Source organism: Mytilus edulis, chromosome 3 (assembly GCF_963676685.1).
Source record: "Mytilus edulis chromosome 3, xbMytEdul2.2, whole genome shotgun sequence".
NCBI lineage: Eukaryota > Metazoa > Mollusca > Bivalvia > Mytilida > Mytilidae > Mytilus > Mytilus edulis.
The window spans coordinates 62,391,877-62,419,243 of record NC_092346.1 but is presented as its reverse complement, the minus strand read 5'-3'; the positions used below and the strand labels follow the sequence as shown (position 1 = coordinate 62,419,243).

The 27,367-nt window shown below is 32.1% G+C and overlaps 1 protein-coding gene across 5 annotated transcripts; it reads left to right on the top strand.

Moving 5' to 3' along the window:
* Nucleotides 1-667: 667 nt before the first annotated feature.
* On the top strand, nucleotides 668-26,098 carry LOC139517068 (uncharacterized). 5 transcript variants are annotated; one of them, XM_071307689.1, is made up of 5 exons: nucleotides 668-1,042; nucleotides 16,400-16,463; nucleotides 21,624-21,981; nucleotides 24,583-24,739; nucleotides 25,500-26,098. In XM_071307689.1, exons 3-5 carry the CDS (start codon nucleotides 21,644-21,646, stop codon nucleotides 26,028-26,030), a joined length of 1,026 nt encoding a protein of 341 aa, XP_071163790.1. In that variant the 5' UTR covers nucleotides 668-1,042; nucleotides 16,400-16,463; nucleotides 21,624-21,643; the 3' UTR covers nucleotides 26,031-26,098. The 5 variants fall into 5 exon arrangements, with proteins under 5 accessions (XP_071163790.1, XP_071163794.1, XP_071163789.1 ...); XM_071307688.1 differs by lacking the exon at nucleotides 668-1,042 and adding an exon at nucleotides 3,392-3,506; XM_071307690.1 differs by lacking the exon at nucleotides 668-1,042 and adding an exon at nucleotides 13,780-13,842.
* Nucleotides 26,099-27,367: the final 1,269 nt, after the last annotated feature.

The window sequence follows — 27,367 nt, the reverse complement described above, 5'->3', positions numbered from 1 at the left end:
GCGTTTCGCTACACAAGACTCACCAGTGACGCTCGAAAAAAAGAAGTTTTAAGGCAATAAAGTACGAAGTTGAAGAGCATTGACGACCAAAAGTTCCGACATGTTAAGCCAGATACAGCTGAGGTACATGTAATCTATTCATGGGGTAGAAATTCCTTACTTTTTTTTTTTTAAGGTGGATGTACTTCATATGAGATTCCCGGTCTCAGTTCCAGATAGAGATGATTTGTGTGATGCACTGAAAAAACTGTACATATTTCAATCGCAGAGGATGAGAGTCTTTTCGACAAAAACAGTTTCGAATACGTAATTAGTTCGCAAGCATGGCAGTGAAAAGAAGGATTATATAATGAAATGTGATATTTAAATATATATAAATTTCTCCATCTGGATATGTCAAAAGTTCAGAAATAGTTTGTTTTTGATGCAATTTCACAAATTTAATCAGAGCAGTTACAGTTATTTCAACCAGCGACAGAGAAATGTCAAAAGTTGTTTGAAATTATACGATATCTACACGGTAAACTCTTTTAAAACATGATAAAATCCATACCTCACATATGTTATTTATTATCAAACGAAACAATCAAAATTATAACATTTCACCTGAAAATATATTGACAATGTTCGCCAGTTAGATCTTATTTCAGTAAAAATATCTACAATCAGGAAAAATCAAGATACAGTTATATTTGCCGTTAGCCATACCAATCTAACATATTAACGCCTAATTTCACGACACCCCAGTCTCTAATAACCCGTAGCGATTAATGTACAGGAAGGAATATCGTAAAATCGACATTATGTTAAACGTTGTGATAAATGCAACTGCTAATTATATACTGTATAGAAATTAGGAAAATGGAATGCTATATACGGCGCCCACCCATCAGTTAAATTGACAAAAGTATAATATATACGGTTCACGTTTGAAGTGGATAGCTCATATTCCAAGTTGACATTTTCTTTATTGTTTAATTTAATTAGTGTACATATATAATTGGTGTATTGGAATACAAAAATTAAATTTCGGACATGTAAGGTAAGAAGAATTTTAATACTTAATTGATTTTAATGATTCTAATGATTCTAATATAACAGGAATTAAACAATTTGGAGTAAGTGTATAGAAAAGTATTTCATTCAAGAGCTAAAAGCTAAATAAAAACATGCATGTATACAACAAGTATTCTTTTTACATTGTGTCACGAAATGGGAATGGCTGGTAACTTTTCTCAGGCAACGCTGTTACAATTTACGTACATAAATTGCATACTAGGTCTTCTTTAAGGAGGAACACATCAAGGGTTTATATTTATGATACATTGATGTTTCCGATATCTTCAAAATAATTTTAGATTTCATGATCTTTATTTAAGTTTTCTTGAAAAAAATATATATGATTACTTCCTTCTGTGAAACAAAACGACATGTAGTTTAGGCCGCCAAGGGCATGTTACGATCGTACCAGAACGTGCCATTTGCATACTTCAATCATATTAAAATAAGTGTTTTACATTAAAAGTAGATTAAACTGATCAACCAGACGTATAAATGATAAATAATTAGTTCTGGTCAAATGAGAAACATTATGACCAAAGCATTAAAAGTTTGAAGGACCTGTTCAAAATTGTGAAATTGTTCGGTTATGCAGCCTCAGTAGAATAAATTATTTTGGCTGGCAGGAAATTTAAAAAGTACATATGTTTTCCTATAATGAACGTTTTGCCAAAGAAAACTTAGAAATATAACAGAAAATATTTTGTTATTTGAAATTAAAGATTAACTAAACAGTGTCTGTTTCCATAAATAATTGTGCAATATTATAACATCTTTTTATATAATCCGCTATAAATTGATACACTTTTGACATAATCTGATCTTCTGAAGTTTGAATCCTTTTGGCAGCGGAGATTACAAAAATAATTATAAAGCTTATATATAAAATGCATTTAAAACAACCATTTCTTACTTATTATAACGTCAGATTTTTTTTTATAAGAATAAAAGTCAAATATACTCCCTTTGATATAATCTTTAATCGAGAAAAGCTGTTTTATTGCGCATATATAAACTCTAACATAATTAAATTAAAAAAAAAAGTTGGAGACGACATTCTTGACTGTTTAAAATTATAGAAAACACACAGCCAGTGCATAAAACAAAACAAAATAATGAAAAAAATGTCAAACAATATTAAACAAAACACATCATAACCAACGAAAGACTGAGCAACACGAACCCAACATAAAACCGGTAGTGATCTCAGGTGCCCCAGAAGGTTAAGTAGATCCCGCTCCACATGTGGCACCGTCATTTCGCCAGTACAAGTCCGAAACTGATATAAGCCTAATTTGGTAGGTCACATTCTCGGTAAAGAGGATTGTGGTAACGACGACTGGAACATATTAATCGTCGTGTATGTAAAATATATTCCATATATGTAACGCTCAACCAGGGACAACTCGGGATAACATAAAAATAAAAGGGATGATTCAACTTCACCAACTTGTATGAATTGTGGTGAGACGATGTGGATAAATGCTTTACACATCTGGTGGCACTCATTTCAAAATATTTGATTGTAAATTTCCTTTTAAAGTGAAACACAAGAATCGTTGTTAATGCAGTTTTAGCTAAGATATTGTTCATAAGACTTGGGACACACTGGTATATGTGTTTTTCTTTAAAAAGGGATATCTACAGCCAACAATGACTGAATCAATCATTTTTTTTAACAAAATTTCTGCTGTTTTTGTACAAAAAAAAAACCAGACATTCCGTTGGTGTGAAAACTAATTTTTTTGTTACCACAAGGATGTCCTAGGCTGTCATAAACCACGAAGTCAGACAAATAAGTTCATACTAACGCGGCTAGAATTATTTTGTCGACCTATGAGACTTTCGATAAGGTTAAGAGTGGTCAGCCTAAGACTGAAGTTGCTTTGTGACATAAGCTTATATAAGATTGATGGAAGTTCGCTATGTAAACTTGGGAGGATACTAAGAGAATCCTAATTGACCAAATTCTATATTTTCGTCATTGATTTGCCATAAACGATCCGATCCAAGTCAAACTGGGTCTTTAATCACCTGAGAATATTACTTTCGATTCAAGCACTTGACAAACCATTAGTGTTTTGTTTGTCAACAGGTTAAGAAAGATCAGCAAATAAAGATACGAAATCTCTTTTTCTTTTTCTGAATAGATCCCTTGTTCATTATTATTTTGTAAGTCAAATACAAAAGAATTTATTTTTTTATATCTTTTAATGTTAAAAACTCATGCTTACATAAGTTTTGTTTATACTACACAAGTTCAATTTGTCACGTATTAAGCAATTCGTGACGAAAAATTGAGAGTATAAGTATCACACATGGCTGTAATTCAGATCCATACCTAAAATTAGGAATTTCCGGCTTTCACAATTTATAAGTACAGTACTATACTGAGAATATTTATAGTTAAGGATCCGTGTTAAAGATGTACTTCGCCCTTACATATGGTAAGCTATATGTATAAGATTAAGAAAATATTATCTTGTAAATTCAATTCGTGTCTACATGTATAGTTTATTCCAGTAGCATTTAATTAAGCCATATGCTTATATCTCCAACTGCTTCGTAAATATTTAAAGATAATAAAGTGAGTGTTGGGAATTGGAGCTTATTTGTAATTTAAGGACAGACGCAAAAATCAATCAAATATATAGTGATTACCGAGACATACACGCTCCTAAAAATTAGAGTAAAATCTGAAAGACCCAAATTCCATGACAGTAAACCAAATATTGGTAAAAATGAAAAATCCAAAAACATACGAATTTCTTTTTTAAAGTCTCCCTTGAAGTGGCATTTAAAGTGTACAAATAAACTCATCATAGTTACCAGGATTAAATTTTTATATATTTACCCCAGACGCGCGTTTCGTCTACAAAAGACTCATCAGTGACGCTCGAATAAAAAAATGTTAAAAAGGCCAAATAAAGAAATAAAGTACGAAGTTAGAATATATCTTGTTATAGATGATGTTGATATTTGGAAGGAGTTTTTTTTAACATAACAAGTATATTTGATTTATTTAACAAAACTCATGCAAGGCCATAAAACTAAATCATTTTTTTTTAAAGAACTTCGAATATATCCCAGAATCCAAATATTTTTTTTTTCCAAATATGTATTGCGGGTTTGACTTAATTGTAGTACATTGTTTGTTTATAATTTTTTGTTTTTGTTTCAATGCTATAGTCAATAATGGAGAATTTTAAATCAAATTTATTTGTCATACCATGCGTATGTTCTCGTCGCGTTATAGTCTTTATTTGTCATACCATGCGTATGTTCTCGTCGCGTTATAGTCTTTATTTGTCATACCATGCGTATGTTCTCGTCGCGTTATAGTCTTTATTTGTCATACCATGCGTATGTTCTCGTCGCGTTATAGTCATTTCGACTACGACTATTGTTCAAGAGAACTTTTCATTGGTTGTCTAATGTGATACCTTCACGTATTTTGTTATTTTTATAGCTTTGAGCATAGATAGTAAGGCATATAATTAACATTATGATGATGAAATAACATTGAACAGCAACTATTTTTAACGATTTTTTCTTGTTCAAATTGTAAAAACCTCTATAGCGTCAGGGGGAGCTGACCCCCTGCCTCGGTATAAACAGAAGGCAAGCTACGCCACTGTATGTTCTCATCGCGTTATAGTCTTTTCGACTTAGAATATTGTTCAAGAGCAATTGTTTGTATGACTTGGGGACAATAAAATAAATGGTTGATTTTGAGAGGATTCATAGGAGTACGAAAATAATTGACAATTTGATTTCATTGTTAAACTGTGCTTCTCCAAAACCCAGCTGCCGCTTGAATAAAACGGATTAAAAATATCCTAGGTGTGCTAGGTCTTCCACGGTCAACACCTCCCCACTATTCCATTGTGCTTTTTCTTAGAAATTTGTGTTTTTTGACACTTTAACATCATAGTCTTTTCAAGTGAGATAATCTTTCTCTTCTCTCAATTCTCCTCGAACAGCAAGATTTGACTAATTACTGAATTCGGTTTACCTGTATAATTAAGTATAGAACCTGCTTTATTTTTACAACCGACTGTATAAAAAAGAATCCTTATTTCTAAGATGTTGTTAAATCGGATTTCAACAGAGAACATTTTAAGTTTTAGTTATAAAGATTAACATAAACAATATATTAATATAACACAAAACAGTGTTATTCAATAATTAAAAGTTTTATTAACAAAACATTCCTTCAGGTGGATACATGTATATGCTGAAGTCTAACATTATTCAGAGTCGTACATAAAAAAATTCTAACGGACATATCTCTATTTCAACATTGAAATGTATAGATTATATATGTGTGTATGCAGAAAGTAACAATCTTCGTAAAAAACGATATAGGATGGAGTCGAATCGCAGGGGTTAAGTTTCCCCAAATATAAAAATCTACAGAAAATCATACTTTATACCTCTAAAAGATTTATCAAAAGTGACAATTATCGCGTTTTTAATATCACGCACGTAATTAATAAATAATAACATGTTTATTTCATTAACATTAATATCCACTCTGCTTTCAAGATCGTGTATCATCAATGTAAATTTCCGACATCTTGGTGTACGAAAAAAGATAAAATGAAAGTTCAGATAATTGGAAAAATCTTTTGATAATATATATTAGAGTATAATAGATTAGAAGTTTTTATTTTCATTTAGCCATATGTTTTATCTTTTATCCTGAATATCATAACGTGCCGATAGAAGACTTGGATATTATTTTTTTAACTTGTCATGCCGTTTCTTTATCCTTCCTTCTTTCTGTCCAATCGTGTGCGCCTAAGTATTCATTAATTCTCATTTGCTGTAGTTTACATCTAAGAGGAAAAATGAGTCTGTTTCACCGCTGTCTAATTATTCTTCTAGTTGCATCCTTATTTTAACGAGGCTCTAACAATTTGCTAACCATCCTTTGAAATAACTACAAAATATTATTGATACGCTTATTACATGATTTATTTCAAAATATTCTGATAACGACGGAAAACTATCGAAAAATGTGTTTCTTACACTAATTACTCGCATTAACGAAAATGATTACGGGCTAAATGAATTAAAGGTTACATATCTTTCAATTTTTAGCCTCCTCTTCATCAATCTTGTATCAATATACAGTATGGTTCTCGTTCGGTGATGAAATGGAATATAAACAATACTGGTCACTATGCACTTTCAGTATCTTTAGCAATGTATCATTGGTGTATGGTAGGCAACAATTTGCAGATGATAAGGGGTTTCAAAGAAATTGTAACAGAAATAACAATCAATGATCAAATGTTTTGTTTATTTCATTATACCTTTGGCCATACATAAACTTAAATACAGTTCTTTCTTTTGAACGAAATATTGAAAGATTGCCCAAGATCAGTGTTCTGTCCTCTGTGAGTTTTACCCCTCTGACTTTAGATGTTAACTTAAAATTTGACTGCTTTTTTAGAGACAGCTCAGTTAATTTTGGCCTAACATACTAAGCTAGAAAGCTATTGGACGTAAAACTGAAACTCTGTATAGTACATAATGTTATGTGTTTTAAGTAACATTATTTCATAAATCTAAGATTTTTGCATACACTTTCAAGTTGTAAATTTAAGCTTAAAATTACAAAGTATATTTACAATGTCATCAGTAACATTGATCTTACAATCAAAATTCTTTTTATTTAATGTCGAGACAAGGTATGTATTTCTCATCCATTCTCAATTTTATGTAAAGATGCAAGCTTGCAAATGATATGCCCAATAAATTCTTCTTAAAAAACGCCCGGAATACCGTATATATATATATAGGTTATAATAATAAATGGAGAAGCAGTTTAGAAAGAAAACATGCTATTTAGATAAATGAAACATTGGCACGCGAACAACTAAAAAGAAGTATCAACTTCCTATAGAAGAATTAAACTTGAGACTCACTTTTTTGTTACAGTGTTTTATCTGACAATTAAGATTAAATGCCAAAATATATTAAAATCAGTGCTGTGGTATATCAAACGAATATAAAATTGTTTGTTAGTGAATTGATTCCAAAAGAAGATTCTTCTGCCGTTTCTTATTTTAATAACTTAAAAGTACTTTAGTTGAGACATTTTCATCTTGTAAAATACATAACAATGTATGTTTAAAACCGCCTCGATGCTCGTCGTATAGAGTATTCGTCTCGAATGCAAGATGACGTGGGTTCAATCACTGTCGAGGTCAATATACCTATACTTGGACATTGATGATATTCACCGTTTTTCGCCATGCAATCATTGGGTGTGTAGATGTATATAAGAAAATATAGTGGCTTGAATAATTTGTCTGTGTAGGGTGATTTTGGCTTCCTGTGGACTGTTCCTTGTAAAATAGCACGATGTAAAAAATGTCCTTGAATTTTTATATACTAACGCAATAACGATATAATGTTAAACGATAAACATAAACAGAACTGTAAAAGTAACACCACCCAAATTCGAATTTGATATGTGTGTTATGGTAATAACCATTGCGTATATAAGTTTCTAAACATTTGGTTGAGGCAAAGTAAAGTTAGAGGAAACTAATTTTGGGACGTATATACGTACGGACAGAAAAGGGTAACACATACATTGTCCCTGTGTTCTATTATTACACAAGAGCAATACTGTCATACTCGTGTGGAAATACAAATACTTGACGAAGTGGTTGAACTATTATATACAAAAGTAATAAAAGTATTTACAAAGCAATTGAAATGCAATTGAAATATACTTCGTCAGGAAGCTCATCACAATTATGAATTTATATCTTAATATTCTGACATGAGAACTTTAGTGACTTTCAGTGCATGGAAAATCTAAAGGCACGTGAAATAAGGTACAATATACATTATAGAAAGAACTATATATATCCACTACATAATGAAACGGTGAAATAGCTTATAATAAACACAAGTGCAATCAAAATAATATTAAGCAATATAATGTTTAAAAAAAAAGATCACATACAGTTCTGAAATACGAACTGAAAAGGTTTGTATTAAATAATGTCCTCTTTAAGTTCCTGGACTCCTTAATCAGTGGTTGTACTACAGTATAGATTTCGTCCAATCTTTGCAATAGCATGGATAATTCCGTACGTACGTCCTATTCCCAGAGATAGTTTAAAAGAAAAGTGTTACTCATGCTTTAAATTGTAAATTAACGAACTAATGTTAAAACGTTAAACAAATTAATCAATTATAACTACAAGTATAAATGTCTCTGTATTGTACCATCTTATCTATTTACAATAAAAAGAGTGACAACATGGAATACTTGATTTGTCACTGTCTTGTCAGTCATTTACTCATTGTTGAAGGCCGTACGGTGACCTATAGTTGTTAATGTCTGTGTCATTTTGGTCTCTTGTGAACAGTTGTCTAATTGGCAATCATACCACATCTTCTTTTATATATTGTATGTGATGTTTTTGTATTTAAGATACACAAACTTTATATATAATTTCCCTATGTATCACCTTTCTTTTTCTTTCCCTTTGCATGAAATAATCGAAAGTAGCTGTCACTGAACGTATACATCTACATTGTAACGTTTGGTGTTTAATTCCCCCCCCCCCCCCCCCCCCCCCTCAATTTACATCTATCATGCGAACATTTGAAATGTGACTGACATATTTCTACACGACATGTTCAGAAATACAGTAAAGTATCGATGAGTAAATGTTAAAACTTATTACTATTCCTAAGTGTAACCAAGGAAGTGGATGTATGTCACTTAAGTATATTATGTTCTAGTTTAAGTACGGTCATACCCTCTGTCTGCTTCTTTTTTCAAACTTCCTTGTAAATATTAATATAAAGTATGCATATTGCTAAGACTAAAAAATCTTCTTGAGTTTTTCCAAGTTGGAATACTTCTAAGTTTATAACGATCATTAGATTTTTTGATGAAAATGATATACTTGTACCAAGAAATTCTACAGAAAATCTAGGGAAAAGGCGTGGTAAGATGATCCCAATATTTTATTTACATCATAACTGGGAGAATTCCCATACCCAATTATTTCCTAAATGTTGTTTAAATTGATGTGAATGACTTTTACATATTATGCGATACATGACGTTTAGTAAGCACTTTTATATACTGGATTAATGCTATGCTTGGTAGGGGGTCTCATTGGCGGTTTCTGATCCCGGATCCCTCTTACTGTTTTGTCAGATTTCCGTATCCCGCTTACACTATATATGTAAGCAATTCTCATTTTTTTGTAATTTCCCGTGTCCCGCTAGACTTCATTTCCCGTTTTCACGGCGCAATAATTTGACTTTCACGTGTCACGCTTATAAAAAATCGGCAATCCCGCATCACACTTTGACCCCAATGAGACCCACTTGGTATTCACGAATAATCTCTAAATGTTTTGTATATGGTTCTTGGGGCCTTATGGTGGTAACTGTATGGTGTAAAAATATAAGGAGATGGGGTATGATTGCCAATGGGACCATTATATCCAACGAAGTTCAAATGAAGCGGATTTAAGTAAGTATGGGCAACCTTTTCCTTCAATGATGAGAAAAACCATACCATATGATATTCGTTGGGTGTTTTCATACTCACAGTGTCATAAACATTCAACTACAAAACACCAGTATTATTTGAATACCAGTCAACAAAATATACATTGATGGGTTATAATTCTTTTATAGTCTTATTTTCTCGACATATGTTTAACACAGTTTCGTCAATTAATAATTTTAGTACAATCGTCCGAGGTGATGGAATTAAATTTGACAACAACAACTAGTAAAAGAAATAGTAAATCTCCTAGTAAAACAAAAAACATCAATGGAAGGAATGTTCTTCAAAATATTTTACGTAATATCATCTGAAGCTTCGGTGTATGTTTGTGTTTATATTTATCATAACAATTGCTGGTATAAACTGTTGCAAATGACAAAATAGGACTCGGGAATTCTTTCCAATTAGATAGAATGATTCTACGATTTCGTACAGACAGACTTATATTGACTACATAAATTGTGCAAATATTGTTATATCAAAAATCAATTTCCGAATCGACACCCATTAAGTTTATAGATATAATAACTCTCACAAGACATCGCATTGACAAAGTGCACTTGAAGGTGATTAAGAGCGGGGGATAGGGGTTGTTGTGTACACGGCAATATTTACAAAATGAAAACATGATCCAATAAGAACAGCACATCTTTGATCAATAGGCGAAGTTATCACAAAATTTCATTTGCTCTTCTTACATAAATAACCAAGAAAGACTCTTCAATAAAGAGAAAGTTATTGAATGTAAGCGTAGCTGAAATTAGTTACTATGACAGATGTGAAAGTTGCATTAGTTACAAGGTCTATGGCAAATGTTAAATAAATAATAACACCACTTTACTATGATTATTAATAGGAATAATGCATGGTATAGTTATATTTCAATGTAGTAAAAGTGAAGTGGTTTCAAGTAGTTATATGAAAATTACTCCTGAAGAACGACAGGAAAATAAGCAATGTATACAACAGATCATACATGTAGATAGGTTTTCAAAACGGATGAAGTGCTATAGAATTGATATAGATATATTTTACTGTCAAATGCAATATTAACACAGTCTGTACGGAATGCATTTTGTCATTTTGGTCATTGTGACCAGCAGGTGTGTTGGTGGAACCAGATACATTGTATACTTGTTTGAAATAGTCAACAGACACGTTTGTCTAATCTGCTTAGAATTATTATATCTCGGACTATAGTCATTAGAATAACGATTGTTCCCATAAGAAGCGTACCACGGCAGTTCACGTACATCTCTAAGTAAAAGTAACTCCATGCGGCGGTTCCCTCTTATCTGCTTTTGTTTTAAACTATACAGTAAAAAAAGACACCAAAGCTATAAAAATTACATGCGTCCAAAGCGCTTTTTCTGGATTAACCTTCACGAGGAACGCTCAAGGCCGATGATTTGAAAGCCAAGGATGCATACGAGCCGAAATATTTGAAGAGCCGTGTGAACGTAAAAGACCTAAAACAAAAATAGACAAATCCATGTAGGCAGCACTGTTTCGGCTTTCGTCACAATGAGTTCAGATCTTTCGAGTCAAGCAATTTGCTTTCAGGTTTCTGTTAATAAATGTGATGGGTCGCTGTCCATTTTTTTCTCTCTCTTATAAATCGAAAACACCGCTTGCTCTGAATATCCAAGTACAAAGCGGTATTGTAAATGGAAGGGCGTATTGTAAATCTAAATTCAAAGTCACTCAGGTCTTTAAGTATAAGACACTTCGATTAAACCACAACATGAAATGATGTTTACAGTCGTTTAATTATTTCAAATATTGCATATAATATATTTCCCTTACACGTTGTTTTTGTTATCATCCACTTAATAAATATAACATCAAAAACAAATCGTTCTCACGTTGCATTAATTAATTCAATACATCATTATAATACACTTTGCACATACAGTGATGTACTGTTATTCGAAAGTTTAAGTCTTATTATGTATAGTTAATGTAAAACAGATCAAATTTTTAATACTATATGTTTATAGCTCGAAAGTAAAATGTATGATATTTCATTCACTTTGTTCATGGTATATAGCATTTTATGTATCTCTATACCGTCCAGATGGCTATTTTGTTCTAACAACATGGGTTGATTTTAGCTGTTTGGAAAATGATTTTTTGCAAAGTTTGGGCCTGTTTCAACCCATCACTTGGACAATGTTTTTGCAAAGCCCATGTATACGATGTCCAGAAGTCATATGACACTCAACCACTTATGGTTTCATTTAGTGATTGTTTAAAGAATAGTTCGACCGAAATTGGACATAATTGCCCAAAATAGGATGATTTGTAATCTTTAAAAAAAAATGCTTCTAAGTCTTGTCACAGATGTTATTCTCTTTATCTCTTTACCAGGGACCAGAAGAAGTCTGGATAAGCACGGGTCAAACTTATCAAGCTTGGGTCAATAATTATCACGTAGGCGATTAGTTCGTTAATTTTACAAAGTCTGGGGCTAACTTTGACGTCAAAAAGCTGTGATTTTTAGTTTCACGAAGAATTCAGGGAAGAAGTAGATCTACAGACAAAAGGAAAACCCATATATACCTTTATTAAAAACATATCATGTTTGGAAGATTTTATTATAACAACAGTGTGAACTAAATTATTTCAGCAGGAAATTCTCTAAATATAAAATAAGTTTCTGCAATATTTTGTTGGGTGGTAAACTCAAAAGATCCAACAGAAAAATCTTTTTGGATGAAATCCTAGTGTTTGTTTAGGCAATGAAATTTTTTTTTTTTTTCAAACGTGGTGTTTTTTCAACTGATTTTTATAGTTCGTTCTTATGTTGTACTGTTATACCACTGTCCAAGGTTAGGGGGAGGGTTGGGATCCTGCTAACATGTTTAACCCCGCCACATTATTTATGAATGTGCCTGTACCAAGTCAGGAGCCTGTAATTCAGTGGTTGTCGTTTGTTTATGTGTTACATATTTGTTTTTCGTTCATTTTTTTTTTACATAAATAAGGCCGTTAGTTTTCTCGTTTGAATTGTTTTACATTGTCTTATCGGGGCCTTTTATAGCTGACTATGCGGTATGGGCTTTGCTCATTGTTGAAGGCCGTACGGTGACCTATAGGTGTTAATGTCTGTGTCATTTTGGTCTTTTGTGGATAGTTGTCTTATTGGCATTCATACCACATCTTCTTTTTTATAGGATGTGTTTTGTTCTCGTATTGTTTGATTATGTAATAATAAAAATAAAATATCAATTATGATAACATATATATAAGGTGTCTTAAAATCAAATAAGCCAGTATGTAATAACTTTTAAAACGCAGCATCATCCGACCAGAATGTTTAGCTGGTCAAGGTCGTTAAAAACACCCATCATCAGAACGGGACGTTGAAAAAAGCTTTTCAAACGTGGTGTTTATGAAGGCATCTCCTGGCACAACATTTAAAGACATTTTAGAGAATCCGACTTAAGTTTTGTCCATGTTTCTACAGTTTTTATTCTGTTATTCTCATTCCACATCCAAGTCGAACTTTCTGTAAACGAAGTAATCAAATATTCATTAATTGTTAATGACCGTTCAAACTAAAAAGGGCTCATGCAGCAAGCATAATAAATATCCAACGACTATGTTTAATTATACGTGTAATCGACTTCAATTAAGATATAAAAAAATCATGATATATTAGTGAGAACATTGCGAATTATAACTTCTATTCAAATATCCGAAAATTTCATTTTCGAAATCTACTCTTTTCATCTAATATATCGTGTTAAAAATCATTTCTAAATTATATATATAAGTACAGCCTAAAAGTTTAAAGGGGCATTGCATGTGATCAATTATAGTGTTTGTGGGTGAAAAATCGTTAAAGGTTTAAATGAGTGAGTTTATGCAATATTTTTTTTTGTTGCAATAAACTGTCACGACTTTGTCGAACGGTGGCGAGGGAACTTTCTGACAAAGGATTGTACTTCAAAATGTATATATGCCATGTCTCATAGGGTATAAGGTTTCTATTGTATAGGCATGAGGTCTCATTAAGATACTGTAGTTGATGAACACAAATTATATATCAATTGGAAGAAAAAGGTCAATTATTCAATCAGACATCAATTTGATATACCATGTGATGAGAGCCACAGAAAACATTAAAATCATATGATATATGCCATGAGCCATGGGGAATATTTTATCTGATCACTACCGTGTAACAAATGATTTGAAAAGAGATACGGAATTACAAGGTGAGTGGGCTGATTAAAGATAATGCAATTAGTCGGGAGTTTATCGCCGATATACATCAAAAACAAAGTAGAGCAGCAAGCCTGATAGGATGACTATCATACATACATATGTATATCTGTGGTTTATCTGCAAGGAAGAGCCGCTATTGTTTGTTGACCCCCTTCAGGGTATGTGTAAACATTGAGTTTTACTATGCAGCTTTGAAAAAAAAATATACATCGAATGACATATAGATCTTTCTTCGTTTCAACGAGTTGGTTATATATACCTATTTTTTTCAAAAATGAGCACAACTATACAAATTGTTAGCAAGCTGAATGAGTAATAATAGGCATTTATCTATGATGTAGACACCTTTAACCACAGGCATTTGGGGGCATGGATCCCCCTTTTTTGGACCTCACTAAAAAAAAAACTGATTGGTGTTTTTTTATACATTTACAATTTTCTACAATGTATAGAGATCTATAGACATATATCAAGTCTCAACAATCCATTACTAGTCGATTGCAATACCTTTTTTACTATCCATACTAGCCCCAAGTGAAAAAAGAAGCTTAGTAAAAAAAGGTATTGTAATCGACTAGTAATGGATTGTTGAGACTTGATATATGTCTATACATTGTAGAAAATTGTAAATATATAAAAAAAAACCACCAAACAATTTTTTTTAGTGAGGTCCAAAAAAGGGGGATCCATGCCTGTGCCTTTAACATCAATATAGAAATTTTCTTAAATATTTTCAAGAGTTTTATTTGTGTTCTGATGAAAGCTTTTCAGCTGCTACAATGTGGCAGGGGACGAAGAAAGACACCAGCAATTTTTGACGGGGAGGGAAATAGTACAGCCATACCTAAGACTCAAAATATTCTATTAGGTGGATCTCCTGTAGTAAAAAAAGCCTGCCTGGGAAGGTCAGCTAGGTCACCCCTTATTTATTTATTCATCGCTCTTAGTTATCAATGACCAAGCAACAATTTTATGTCCATTATCATCCAGTATCTACCGTTATTTTCTTGTCACAGTTAAAAACACCGTGATTAAATGACAGTTATTTTCTCTATATAAGTACCTCATTATTACAAATGGTGACCATTTGATATTTATTATGTGGGAAACAGCGACAGCTGGCTTTGTGGTTATATTTATCTAAGGGTATTGATGTTCCTACCAAATCAACCAAACAACTAAATTGGTGTCCTTTGGTTTTGTATAAGATACGTAAACGCAATAATATGGGGCACTAACTGACCAGTAGAAGTGAAGACCTTTCATATACGCGTTGCAATCCTATGAGTAGACGTTTGCTAGGAGTGAAAAGATGTATCTAATTGAACCAAAACTCTATATTTAATTTTTTTTTCTGATTAAACTTTGATGATTTGCAAGTAGTTGAAAGAGGAAGACGTTACTAAATTATTCGTGTTCATATTAAAGGTTACCCAGAAAACAGGGCGGACGTAACGAGAAATGTCACTGACTGTATCTCTTAATATATCCTTAAATATCTTTCTCCGTGATTGAGGATGAGTGTATTATTTAAGTTCATGTCAATTACTAAAACTAATGGTATAATATCTCAAGTAGATATGTACATATTTGTCAAACCCCTTCTTCCCGGTACATTTAGTAAGACATATGAATGTTAATGTACCAATTTCCCCTCCTATTAGATATGGTATACTTCTATATTATGTATAATTTAGATGCAAATTTGCTTTAATTTTTTATATCTATGAAAATTGTTAATTCTCTCACGCTTCTGGTAAGCTCCGATTTTAAACTATTTATGAATACAATTGTTTTCTAATACATGAAAGTTATATGCAAATTGAAAAACTGTCAACTGTCTATAGTGTTCAAAAAGTGATATCGATGCATATGAATGTTTTGTATGTAGTTGGGAGGTAACTCATATAAAGTTAGATTTTTCTTTTCCATTTAGATACCGTTTAGTCATATAGGTCCTTACATTTCTACGTAATGGGTATTCATAAATTTCTGGCTTTCAAATGTTAAGGTTTGATCATTCCCGATGAAAGAAAATAAAAAAAAGCGCTTTGAACGCACAAAACCGTCAATATTCTAAATACTTCATATGTTATATCTCTGTAACTATAGCCTTAGAAAAGATATCTATTATATGATACTGATATACAGTGATTGTGGTTTTATTGCAGACTTTATATCTATTGCAGTAATATCATGCTTATTAAATCCAACCGAATGATACTAAATCGGATTTGCAAGCATTATTACTGCGAATGTGGGTCTTCTTTGTCTGGATAAAATCCTTCTTAAAGATACATTTACTGTTAAAATTTCGAAATTGAGGCCTTTACTACATTTAGTCTTGTAGACATGTATCATTATCCGTCACGAGCTTTTACGTATCGCATGTCACTAAAACATTCAGGTTCTTTTGTTGAAAATAAAAACTTAAGTCACTTTTCACAAGGTAGCTCAAATAGCACATTTATGAGTATTACCGCTGTGTTTTAACCTAGCATTTTAACAAGTAGTTGTTGATTTATCTGGAAATAATTACTTTTTCAGAAAAGTGGTTACTAAACAAAATTTGCCACACAAGTATTATTCCATTTTACATATGTTTGTAAAGGTAAGTTTGAATTATAGACTTTTATATACATATTACAAAATAATGTTTAACATGTAATTGATATGAGATCGCGTGTTTTAATCAAAATATATAGGACAAAATGAAAATTATAAGCTATATTTATAATATTATAATGCTGTGATGAGAAATTAAATTAGGATATTTTGAAAGTGTTTATTTTGTATGAAAGTGTTTAAAATTGTAGCTATGATATAAGTCAACATATAAATCCCTCAGGCAAAGTTGACCTTATATGGATTTGGCTTTTTTTTACGTGTTTTATTTTGTTATATAGATCTTTATTAATTCGGTTCTCATACATTTTCGGCATTCAATTCAAATATTCGGCTTTGAACGTTCCTGATGAAGGTAAATCCAGAAAAAGCACTTCGGACGCATAAAATTATTTAACGTGTTGTTTTCATATATCATGAATGTTGAATAACACATTTATACATATAAATGAAAAAAACTTCTAGTGTTTATCTCTCGCATGCCTCACGTCTCATATAAAGGACTGACATGACCCCATGTAATGAAGACATAAAAAGGCCAAGAACATCGAAGACTTGAAAAAAAAAATACACAAAACGGATGAAGGCAGAAAAATATATTCAGATACTTTATATATAGGTCATCACTTCCACGACGAAGAATTCCAACCTCCGTTTTCTGACAAAGTTGTAGTAATCATTAAGTGCAAATATTTTAATTGTTAATGGTTTCCAATGAGAAATTAATGTGATGACTATATGTGATACGGAATAATTTCATACTGAGCTTAAAAGGACTTCCTAATAACTGCATGTACATATGTAGGTTAGGGACATTGTTGATTGATTACACAAATTTGTTGTAGTAAAACATTTTTAAAATATTACGTACACAAAAGGGTTGACTGGAGGTAAACAAATATGGTAATTATTCTCTTATATAGAATTAGAATGTTTGTCAAATCAGTTTGGCTGTGTAGGATGTATAAATACACAAAAACGGCCAGTCAGAATGGGGTCATAAATCGAACCTCGTATAGGGTTTGTGCTACACTGTCAGCAACATTTAAAACCCTTGCAACAACTTTGAGGGTACATATGTGGCCTGTTGTAAAGCAAATTTCCTACCACTATCCATCATATACAGTCATTTTCAAGTGGCAATCAAAATTCCCGTTATTCATTCCGTCGACCCATTTTGCGAAACTTTATTATCGAATTTAGTGTTGTTTTTATCATCAAATTCTACATTTGAATGTAAATTTTTCCACTGTATCTTAAACAAACAACGAGCAATTAACCAATCAAAAGATTGTACATAATTGTTAAATACATTTATCTAAAGCTAAATTGTATTAAGAAAACTGTGACAAGCTATACTTTATTTCTGTGGCGACAAATCTTAAGCTCAGACGAAATAAAATTTTGAGTTATTCCCCTTTTAACACTATTCCTCCAACAAAATAACATGCTAATATGATGATGTTAAAATCAGATGAAATCAAATTATAAATGCACGCATTTATATCAGAATTAATAGTACCAGTATGAAATGATCTCGAGTGGAAAATGGAGGCACTTTTATCAGTTTATGGTATGGTGAGCAAAATAAGATTATAATAAAGGACTCCTGTTTGCAAATTGAAGATATCAAACTTGTATATACAATTTTACCATATGGTAATATAAATAAGTAACAAGAATTTACAAAATAAACCAAAAAGAATAACGCTTTTCAACAAATATTTTGACTTAATTTGAGTCAATTAAAAAAAAAGAGAAGATGTGGTATGATTGCCAGTGAGTCAATCCCCTAAAGAGACCAAATGACATAGAAGTTAACAACTATATGTCACCGTACGGCATTCAACAATGAGCAAAACCCGTACCGCAGAGCCTGCATCAAAATGTACATGTACTTTATGATGTGCTTATTAAATCTCTTTAATTTTTTGAATGATATACTTGTACATATAATGTACCCTAAAGCTGCTCGGATTAGAAGAAAAAAAGATTCAGACTCGTTTTAGGACATTTCATCTGTCAAGTTTCAAAATTTATACAAACCGCAATGACTGTCATATTTATGTTTAGAAATTGAACTGGGTTCAGAGAAACACTTTTTTTTGATTGATTAAAAAAAAAGTTAAACCCCGCCTCATTCTGTATGTTTCCGTCCCAAGTCAAGAGCCGGTTTTTCAGTGGTTGTCGTTTTTTTTCTGTGTATTATCTGTGTTTTTCGTTCATTATTTTGTACATAAATTAGGCCGTTATATATATAGTTGACTTGTTTGAATTGTTTTATATTTGTCATTTCGGGGGTATACTATAGCTGGCTATGATATTTACACTCCTTACTTCCTTACACTATTGTTACAACTAATCTGTTCAACAACAATGTAAAACTCGTTAATATTTTTACACTGACAGTCTTACATCGATAAAACTAGACTTTTACCTTATGGCAGTACCTCATGCTTAAGAGGGTCTTACGTTGTTTGACTGCAGACGGTATATTATAATTACGTATACACATGTAAGTCCAGCCAGAACGAGGACGACGTTTCACTGCTTTTGTATGGTAATATGAATCACTGTACTGTCTTGTTTTTTTTCTGGTTTAATTGCCAACATGTATTAGTAGACTTTTTGCTGAAAATTATAACACTTCTATCATGTCTATGTATATCATAAATTATATATCAAATCGAGTATCAAATGCATACTTGTACTGTTTTCCTTACGGTGTATTGTCTTGAGATACGATGTTAATGTCACATAGATATGCAAAGAAATATCAATAACTTTGCGCCAAAAGTACAAAATATGATATCAAAAAGAGGAAGCCTAAACTCCCATGAGTAATTGAAACCCGTTGATCATCAAAATGTTCACACCTTCATAAATAATCTTTTCTTCACTGCACGCTAGTCTCCAACACTATATCATTTCCTCATGGACGCCAACAATTTTTGTTCCTGTCAAAAGTATCTAATGTATGGTCATTATTTTACACCTTTCTCCGTAAATTTGTGAGTTATAAGCAAACATAAATGTCTACGTAACGCTTATTAAAGATGCAAATACATTTTTTAAGTACTTCAAAAACTTATAATATTTGTTATATCATATGGAGGCTTTCCATAAAACGTGTCATGTGCACTGAAATCATTAAGAGAATTTCACTTAAGTTCGATAACAGTAAGTATATGATCTGCTATTTGTTTTTTGTGTGTGTAGAATTTAGAAATAAGAACAGTAGTTAGTAGCCAAAGGTCTGGAATAGCTTCAATATATACAATGTACCCCTTTAATCCAGTTCAGCTATCCCAAGTCTTGTCAAACATCTCATATAATACTGGGCATGCTATGTTCCAGGTCAAACATCTCATATAATACTGGGCATGTTATGTTCCAGGTCAAACATCTCATATAATACTGGGCATGTTATGTTCCAGGTCAAGTATCAGTATAAGATCTTTGTACATTACAAAAAAAACGATCAGAAAAAAAGTGTCATGTTGAATCAGTTTTTCAACCTCGTTGATTTAAAATATGCTTCAATTTTACTAAATTAGTTTTTATTTGCAATTATATATAATCTTGCAGACATAGATATGAAACACTGATATGACATTTACAATGTACTCTTATTAGATTTTTTGCATAAAAATAATTAAGAATTTGATATTTGATATCTCACATGTAACAAATGTTGCATTATTAGTTCATTAGGTAAGGATAAGTCGATTTCATCTTACATTTCTGATCCTTATTAATTTTATATTATGTCGCACAATATGTAATCATGGCCAAGTATACAGATGTTCACTTCAGAACAATGTTGTATTATTGTTAGACTATGGATTATACTCTTCAAATAAAAATAGTTGACATAACTCAATCGATTGCTTGTCGATAATTCTGGTATTCGTAATAAATGCATATTGGATCACCAAACACATTTATAATGATAAAAAGGGAGACTAAATTGGCTGGTCTTGAAATATATTCTAACATTTAACTGGGTTTCATGTATTTAAATAGTTGAAGATATTTATAACTCCTTGATGAATTTGATATATTTGCCAGTGGCAAATATTTCATGCATATCAAGGACGAATTAATTTGTCTAAAGACGCGTATTCAAGTCATTTAGTATGACTAAACCGTTACAAATATAATCCTCTCCATGCAAATCACCGGGAAGAAAAATATCCCTATAACTAAGAAGTGCATGGTTTTTTCCGTTCATATCATTGATGTTTGTATGTATAAAACATAGTTCAATGCCCATTATCTATTATAGTCTTTTTTAAAATATTAATTAACTGTAGGGCTCGTACCATCATGTCCACGGCGGAAAAACAAATAAGCGATGGATATTGTCTAGTCTATCTGAACAGAACTTGATACAAATATAGCCAGACTGCTTAATCCTTCAAATACAAATAATACAATAACAACATAACTAGCTCTGGGTTAAAATAAACGAATTTAATTAAAGATGGCTTATTAGAAATGTATCTTTTCTTCCTACTATATGTGAGACAGATTTCATTTTGTTATAAAATAATGAAACAAAAGAACTTGCTAAAGGCTTTAGACAAATTTGTCCATTAGTGATTAATTTAATTCTAAATTTGATGAAATGGTTGTTTATATAAATCCCAGCTCTTAAATATGTTGTAACGTTCACATTCCATACAGTAAAGGGTTAAGGTATACTTACAAATGTTGAAGGTACAATTCAGGAACTTTACTGTTACAGGCTGGTGGACTGAATGTGTGCTCTTTTCTCATATCAAGCCATATTCAAATAAATTATAGAACATTTAGAAACATACATGTATTATACATTTTAACATTTGGATATAGTTATTACGATAAAATTGAGATTGAAAAATTGGGAATATGTTAAAGAGATAACAATCCGACCTAAGAGCAGAAAACAGCCAAAGGCAACTTATGGGTCTTCAACACAGCGAAGAAAATCCAGCACCCGGTTGTCTATTCTGCTCCCGGATTCTGCTTCAATGTTATACACCATGTACCATTTAAGTATATGTGCACTTTAGATTTAAATTATACAATCCCTCTGAAAATTAATTCTAAAAGTAAAAGCAATAAAAGCATTTTAAACTTGACTGATTTTTGTTTGTTTCAGATGACATCATTATGTGAAAGATGACTTCAGAATTTTGTGATGTTTGTGAGTTACCAGAACTTCCAATAGATCCATTAACAATCTGGGAACATATACCCTGCCCACCAGACGAATTTAAGGACGATTTATTCTCTAACGATTTATTGACCAAATTGGGACCAGAAAAAGGGATGTCAATAATTCTAAATATAGCTAAAAGATGTGATATTAAAGTGCCAAAACTATTTCCGACATCGGGTCACGTGAGTGGTGCTTGGATTTTTGACACGTGTGGTCAGGACTGTATCTCTACTACTGTAGGAATTTGTCTTTCTGTTCTTCTAGTCATGGTTGTTATAACACTCGCTGGGTTTGCAAGGTAAGCGATATCATTTGGCAGAACATTCATTTATTATGAAAGTAACGCCGCAATCTAATTATATATATAGTTTTATACTTCGTTACATGTAAAGTCATATACAGTTAACTCTCGTTGTCTCGAACTCGAGCAAGAGTTGTGTCCCTTAGATTGTCGAACTTCCGGTGTTCGTTTGAGTCGAACTACGTGTAACTCGAAATATTTCTCTGGTCCGGATGACTTCGACATAACGAGAGTCGACTGTACATGTATTTTTTTTTATCATATACCATATTAGAATGTCGTAAGTAAGCTAATACTATAAATCAATAGACATTTAGCAATGCAAGACTTTTATAGCTGACTATGCGGCATTGGCCTTTTGCTCATTGTTGAAGGCTGTACGGTGATCTCTATAGTTGTTAATTTCTGTGTCATTTGGTCTTTTGTGAAAAGTTGTCTCATTGGCAATCATACCACACCTTCTTTTTAACCGGATTTTTGTGACAAAAATGTCGGTTATTGATTTGGGGATGTACGGTGGGCTGTCGGGCGGGCGGCAATCAAATTCTTTTTTATAAATAATAAACCATTACTTCAGTAACTAAACACCCAGCAACACGAGCACATTTTCAACATTTACAGCTACATTATTTGCTCTGATTTTACTTCTTTTGAGTAAAGAGACAAAATGCGTTTTGAGATCAGTTAATCATAGTACATGTACTTAAAATAAACAATTGGCACGCAATTAGGTGAAATCTAGCTGCTGTAGGAATTCAAATTCAAAAAGAAATGTTTGTTAAGATATAAGTCGGTTTGTCATTGGGTTTTTCTTGTATCAATCAGTTTTATGTGCATAAAAAGAGCCCAAAGACCAACACAAGCTGTTTCAACCTAAAAAAAGATAACGTGTTATGGGGTGAAACGACAAGTGTCACGTGTGGACCAGACTTTCTTACCCTTCCGGTTCACATGACATCACTTCTGGGACTGTTATGCTCTGCCTAATGTTGTGTTTTAATTTGAAGACTTGTTTGTCTTTTCGGTGCTTTTGTTTTGTTGTTTGCAACGGCGTTTTCGTTTTTTCTACTTTGAATACTCTGGTATCTTTCGCGTCTCTTTACCCCTTTTATCATATGTGACAAAGGAAAGCTATATCTCTTATCTCAACTTTCTTTCAATTTCTGAAATGTCTGTATCACTAACATCCTATCATCAACAGTCTTAAATTAAACATCCAAGTGGTAATAAAACTCGTTTAAATAGGTCCAAGGACACATAAAAACGTTATGAATAAGTGGAGAGTTGTCTCATTGGCAATTATACCACATCTTCTTTTTAACCGGATTTTTGTGACAAAAATGTCGGTTATTGATTTGGGGATGTACGGTGGGCTGTCGGGCGCGCGGCAATCAAATGTTGTCTGTGCATTTACTCATGAACCCTTCAACCAAAGCTTTTAAAATTTTAATATGTTGTTACTGACAACAAAATGAAGGTCAAGTTCAATGATGACTATTTTGACTTTTACCGTTCAGGAGTTATGGTTCTTGGAAGATTGAAAAATGGCATTTCCATTCGTGTCCGTGCATTTACCCATGAACTGTTCAACCAAAGCTTCCCAAATTTTAATATGTTGTTACTGATGACAAAATGGAGGTCAAGTTCAATAATGACGATTTTGACTTTTACCGTTCAGGAGTTATGGTTCTCGAAAGATTGAAAAATGACTATTCCAGTCGTGTCAGTGCATTTACGCATGAACTGTTCAACTGAAGCTTTTCAAATTTTAAGATGTTGTTACTGATGACAAAATGGAGGTCAAGTTAAATAATGTCGATTTTGACCTTTACCGTTCAGGAGTTATGGTTCTTGAAAGATCGAACAATGGCGTTTCCATTCATGTTGTTGCATTTACTCATGAACCATTCAACCTAAGCATTTCAAATTTTAATATGTTGATACTGATGACAAAATTGAGGTCAATTTTGAAATTTACAATTTTCACTTTCACCGTTCATCAGTTATGGTTCTTGTGATATTGGCAGGACACAAATAAATGTTAATAAATCTGGTTTGCTGTCGTTGTGACAGCCTCTTGTTTATAAATAAGGCCGTTAGTTTTCTCGTTTGAATTGTTTTACATTGTCATTTCGGGGGGCCTTTTATAGCTGACTATGCGATATGGGCTTTGTACAGTGTTGAAGGCCGTACGGTGACCTATAGTTGTTAATTTCTGTGTCATTTTGGTCTCTTGTGGAGAGTTGTCTCATTGGCAATCATACAACATCTTCTTTTTTTATAATTCAAATACGGGTTAAGTTCCTTGTGTCACATTTAAGTATATAGGGTAAAAAAAATAAACAGGGACAGGTGCCTTTACATACAAGCCAAGAATTGCAAAGTTCTTCTCTGCTTCGAGGTGTATTCGTATTTTATTAACCGAAGAATGGTCATGAGCTAAGGTGAGCGATACATGGTTCATAAGGATCTAAATTTATATGCTTATAATGGAGGAATATATCTTTCGAAGTTTCTGATTTTTTTGTATACTTTTCCATTTTATGCATAAATAAAATTTGTTAATACAGATAATTGATAATGTTCGTTTTTTTACAGGCGTGAGTGTGGTTGGTTCCAGTTATCACGTGATAAATATGTCATAGAACACATAAGTACAATTATATCCGAAGATGGAAATGGAAGTGAATACAAATTTACAACAAAAAGCCAGGATGATGAGTTATCGTCACTATATGTTGCTAGATGGTTCAAGGTAGTGTAAATTTGGACATTAATTCGCAGATTTTTTATAAAGGGAAAATGAATTCATCGGGAAAACGACTAGTGCCAATGGGGCAGGTAGATCGCGGTTTTGAAGATGCCGTATTTCCTTCTGCAATCTGGTGTTGGCTGAAACTATTAATAAGTTTATCTATACATTTATTCCAAAATTATTGGCTTAAAACCGTTTCATCGTTCGTAGTTCAGATAGTCTCGTGGAATCTGACTTATAATGAAAAGTATAGGCTGGATAAACGTGTTGTTTTGGCTTACCATAGTTAAAATATTGCTATGATTTTTTACGGGTATTTTAACCTCATCTTGTTATATATAATAAGAAGAAAAAAATACATCAACTTTAAAAAAAAAAAAAAAAAAAAAAAGTAGTTCATGAATATTCAGATGATGTATAATACTTCCAAGATGATATAATTAAACAGCGGGTATAAGTATAGCATGCCGCACAGCTTTGTAGTATCTTAAAAGTCATTATTTATTTTATAGCATGTGTTTTCTAATAAATGACAAAAGAGTTGTCCCGTTTCAATACAATGGATATTACATCATACAATTCTTTGAAGTTGATATCGTTAAGTATTATTTATGTTCAAGGTCTATAGGTTCGTAGGAGAAATATCTTTTTTGTTTTTATTTTTTATACGAGTTGACTGGCAAAAATGCCTTTCATATGCCAATGATTTATGACTTTTTATGACACATTTTTCACCTGGTTCTGATTATTTTTATTGCAGATTTTTGTAGCAGAGAACTGCTCAGACAATGAACATTCCATTCACAAACATTCATCCGATTCTCGCTGTATCTGCAAACGTTTAGCAGAACATATATATGAAGACATTGACAGTTGCAAAAGCGAAAATGAGAATACAGGAATTCTTTCAAAGTCGTATCGAAAATACTGCAACACAGATGAAGATTTAGTGCTAATGAAACCAGAAGGAAATGAATGTGATTCAACAGCGGAAATATGCAGCGATAACATTTCCAAGTTTCCCTCAAATGACTATGAAACACTTAGGAAACCCGGAAATAACCAAGATGCAAATAGTGTTGATAATGACAATCCAGTATGTTTTAACCAATCACCGAATGAAATGTATTTAACACAAATAGATGAGAATGAAAGCATTGTTTTGATTTCTAATGACACTTACAATATAAATAGCTTTGAACGTCTCAATTCAAATATCTCCGCACATTCTGGGACGCCACTTCTTCGAAACGATTCGTCAGAGTCCGATTTAATGAATGCTGTTACCTAATTTTTTTCGTTTTACAATAATGTTATATGTACATTTTTTTATTAAATGAAGTATTTTATTACAGTAAACGACTTCGTATTTTTGACACAAGTATGCAAAGTCTCGAATAATGAAGCAACATATAGAGTATCTGTCATTTTGCTTCATACTGTAGATATCGAAAAAATGTCAAACTCCCGAAATAATGAAGAATAATATTCGCTACAAGAATATATTCTGAACGTCTGACAATGTAAATGTTACTTCTATTTCTATAAAAACACGATGAAAATTGAAAATTTAACCTTTGTATAGTAAGATAATGAGATGCATTTTAAGTACCAACACACACCGAAGAAATCTTTAAGGTAACATTAAGTTATTGCTCGCTCTGTCAGAGTGGTTATTGCGTAGAACCGTTTTATAACTTCTTTTATTTTGGTCCTTTTACAGTTATACAATAACATTATAAAATGACAAATGGATCAGGCACAAGTTTTATTAAGTTGTAAAACTTGTGTCTGATCCATTTGTCATTTTGAACAAAAAATATGTTTAAACAACATGTATGTATCATTTTGATACGTTATTTTGCTAAGGCGAGTCATTCTGAAATTAAATAAAAGCAACAGTAGTATACCGCTTTTTGAATGTCGTAAATCGATTGAGAGAAAGCATTTTTAATTCTTTCGTTTTCATGCTGTTAGGCTACCGGACTGGTAGAATCCTCGGGGACAGATTGTCCATCAGCAGAGATTCTGGTCTGGTGGTGATAAATAAAGGCAACAGTAGTATACCACTGTTCGAAAGTCATAAACCGATTGAGAGAACACATTTTTAATTCTACTAGTTTTCATGCTTTTATGCTACCGGACTAGTAGAATCCTCGGGGACAATTTGTCCCCCTTTCTTTTAAGAATTTTAAAAATGCTTCTCTCTGTTAATTTATTGGGGTGTTAAAACTTTGACCAAAGTACATTTTTGATGAAAAAATATGCGCACGGTCAACGTTTTTACAGCCCTATACAATTACTGAAAGGAGCATTCAATATTTATAAGTTAATATACATTTTTTTGCTAGGATCATGAAAATACAATTTATATCAATTAAAATTCTTTTAAATCTAGTAATCTGTTGTGGAAGGTCGTTTTATCATGTAACATTTCATTTTGAAATAAATGAAGGTTAATTTCAGAATGACGCGAGATTGCGGTTAGCCAATCAAAATAACGTATTATAATAAAACATAAATGTAATGTAAATATTTCTAAATGTAATGTTACATTCATGCTGATACGAGCTTCCACAATAAAACTTGAGACAAATCGTGCTTTCATGATTGGTCCAAGCAAAAAGA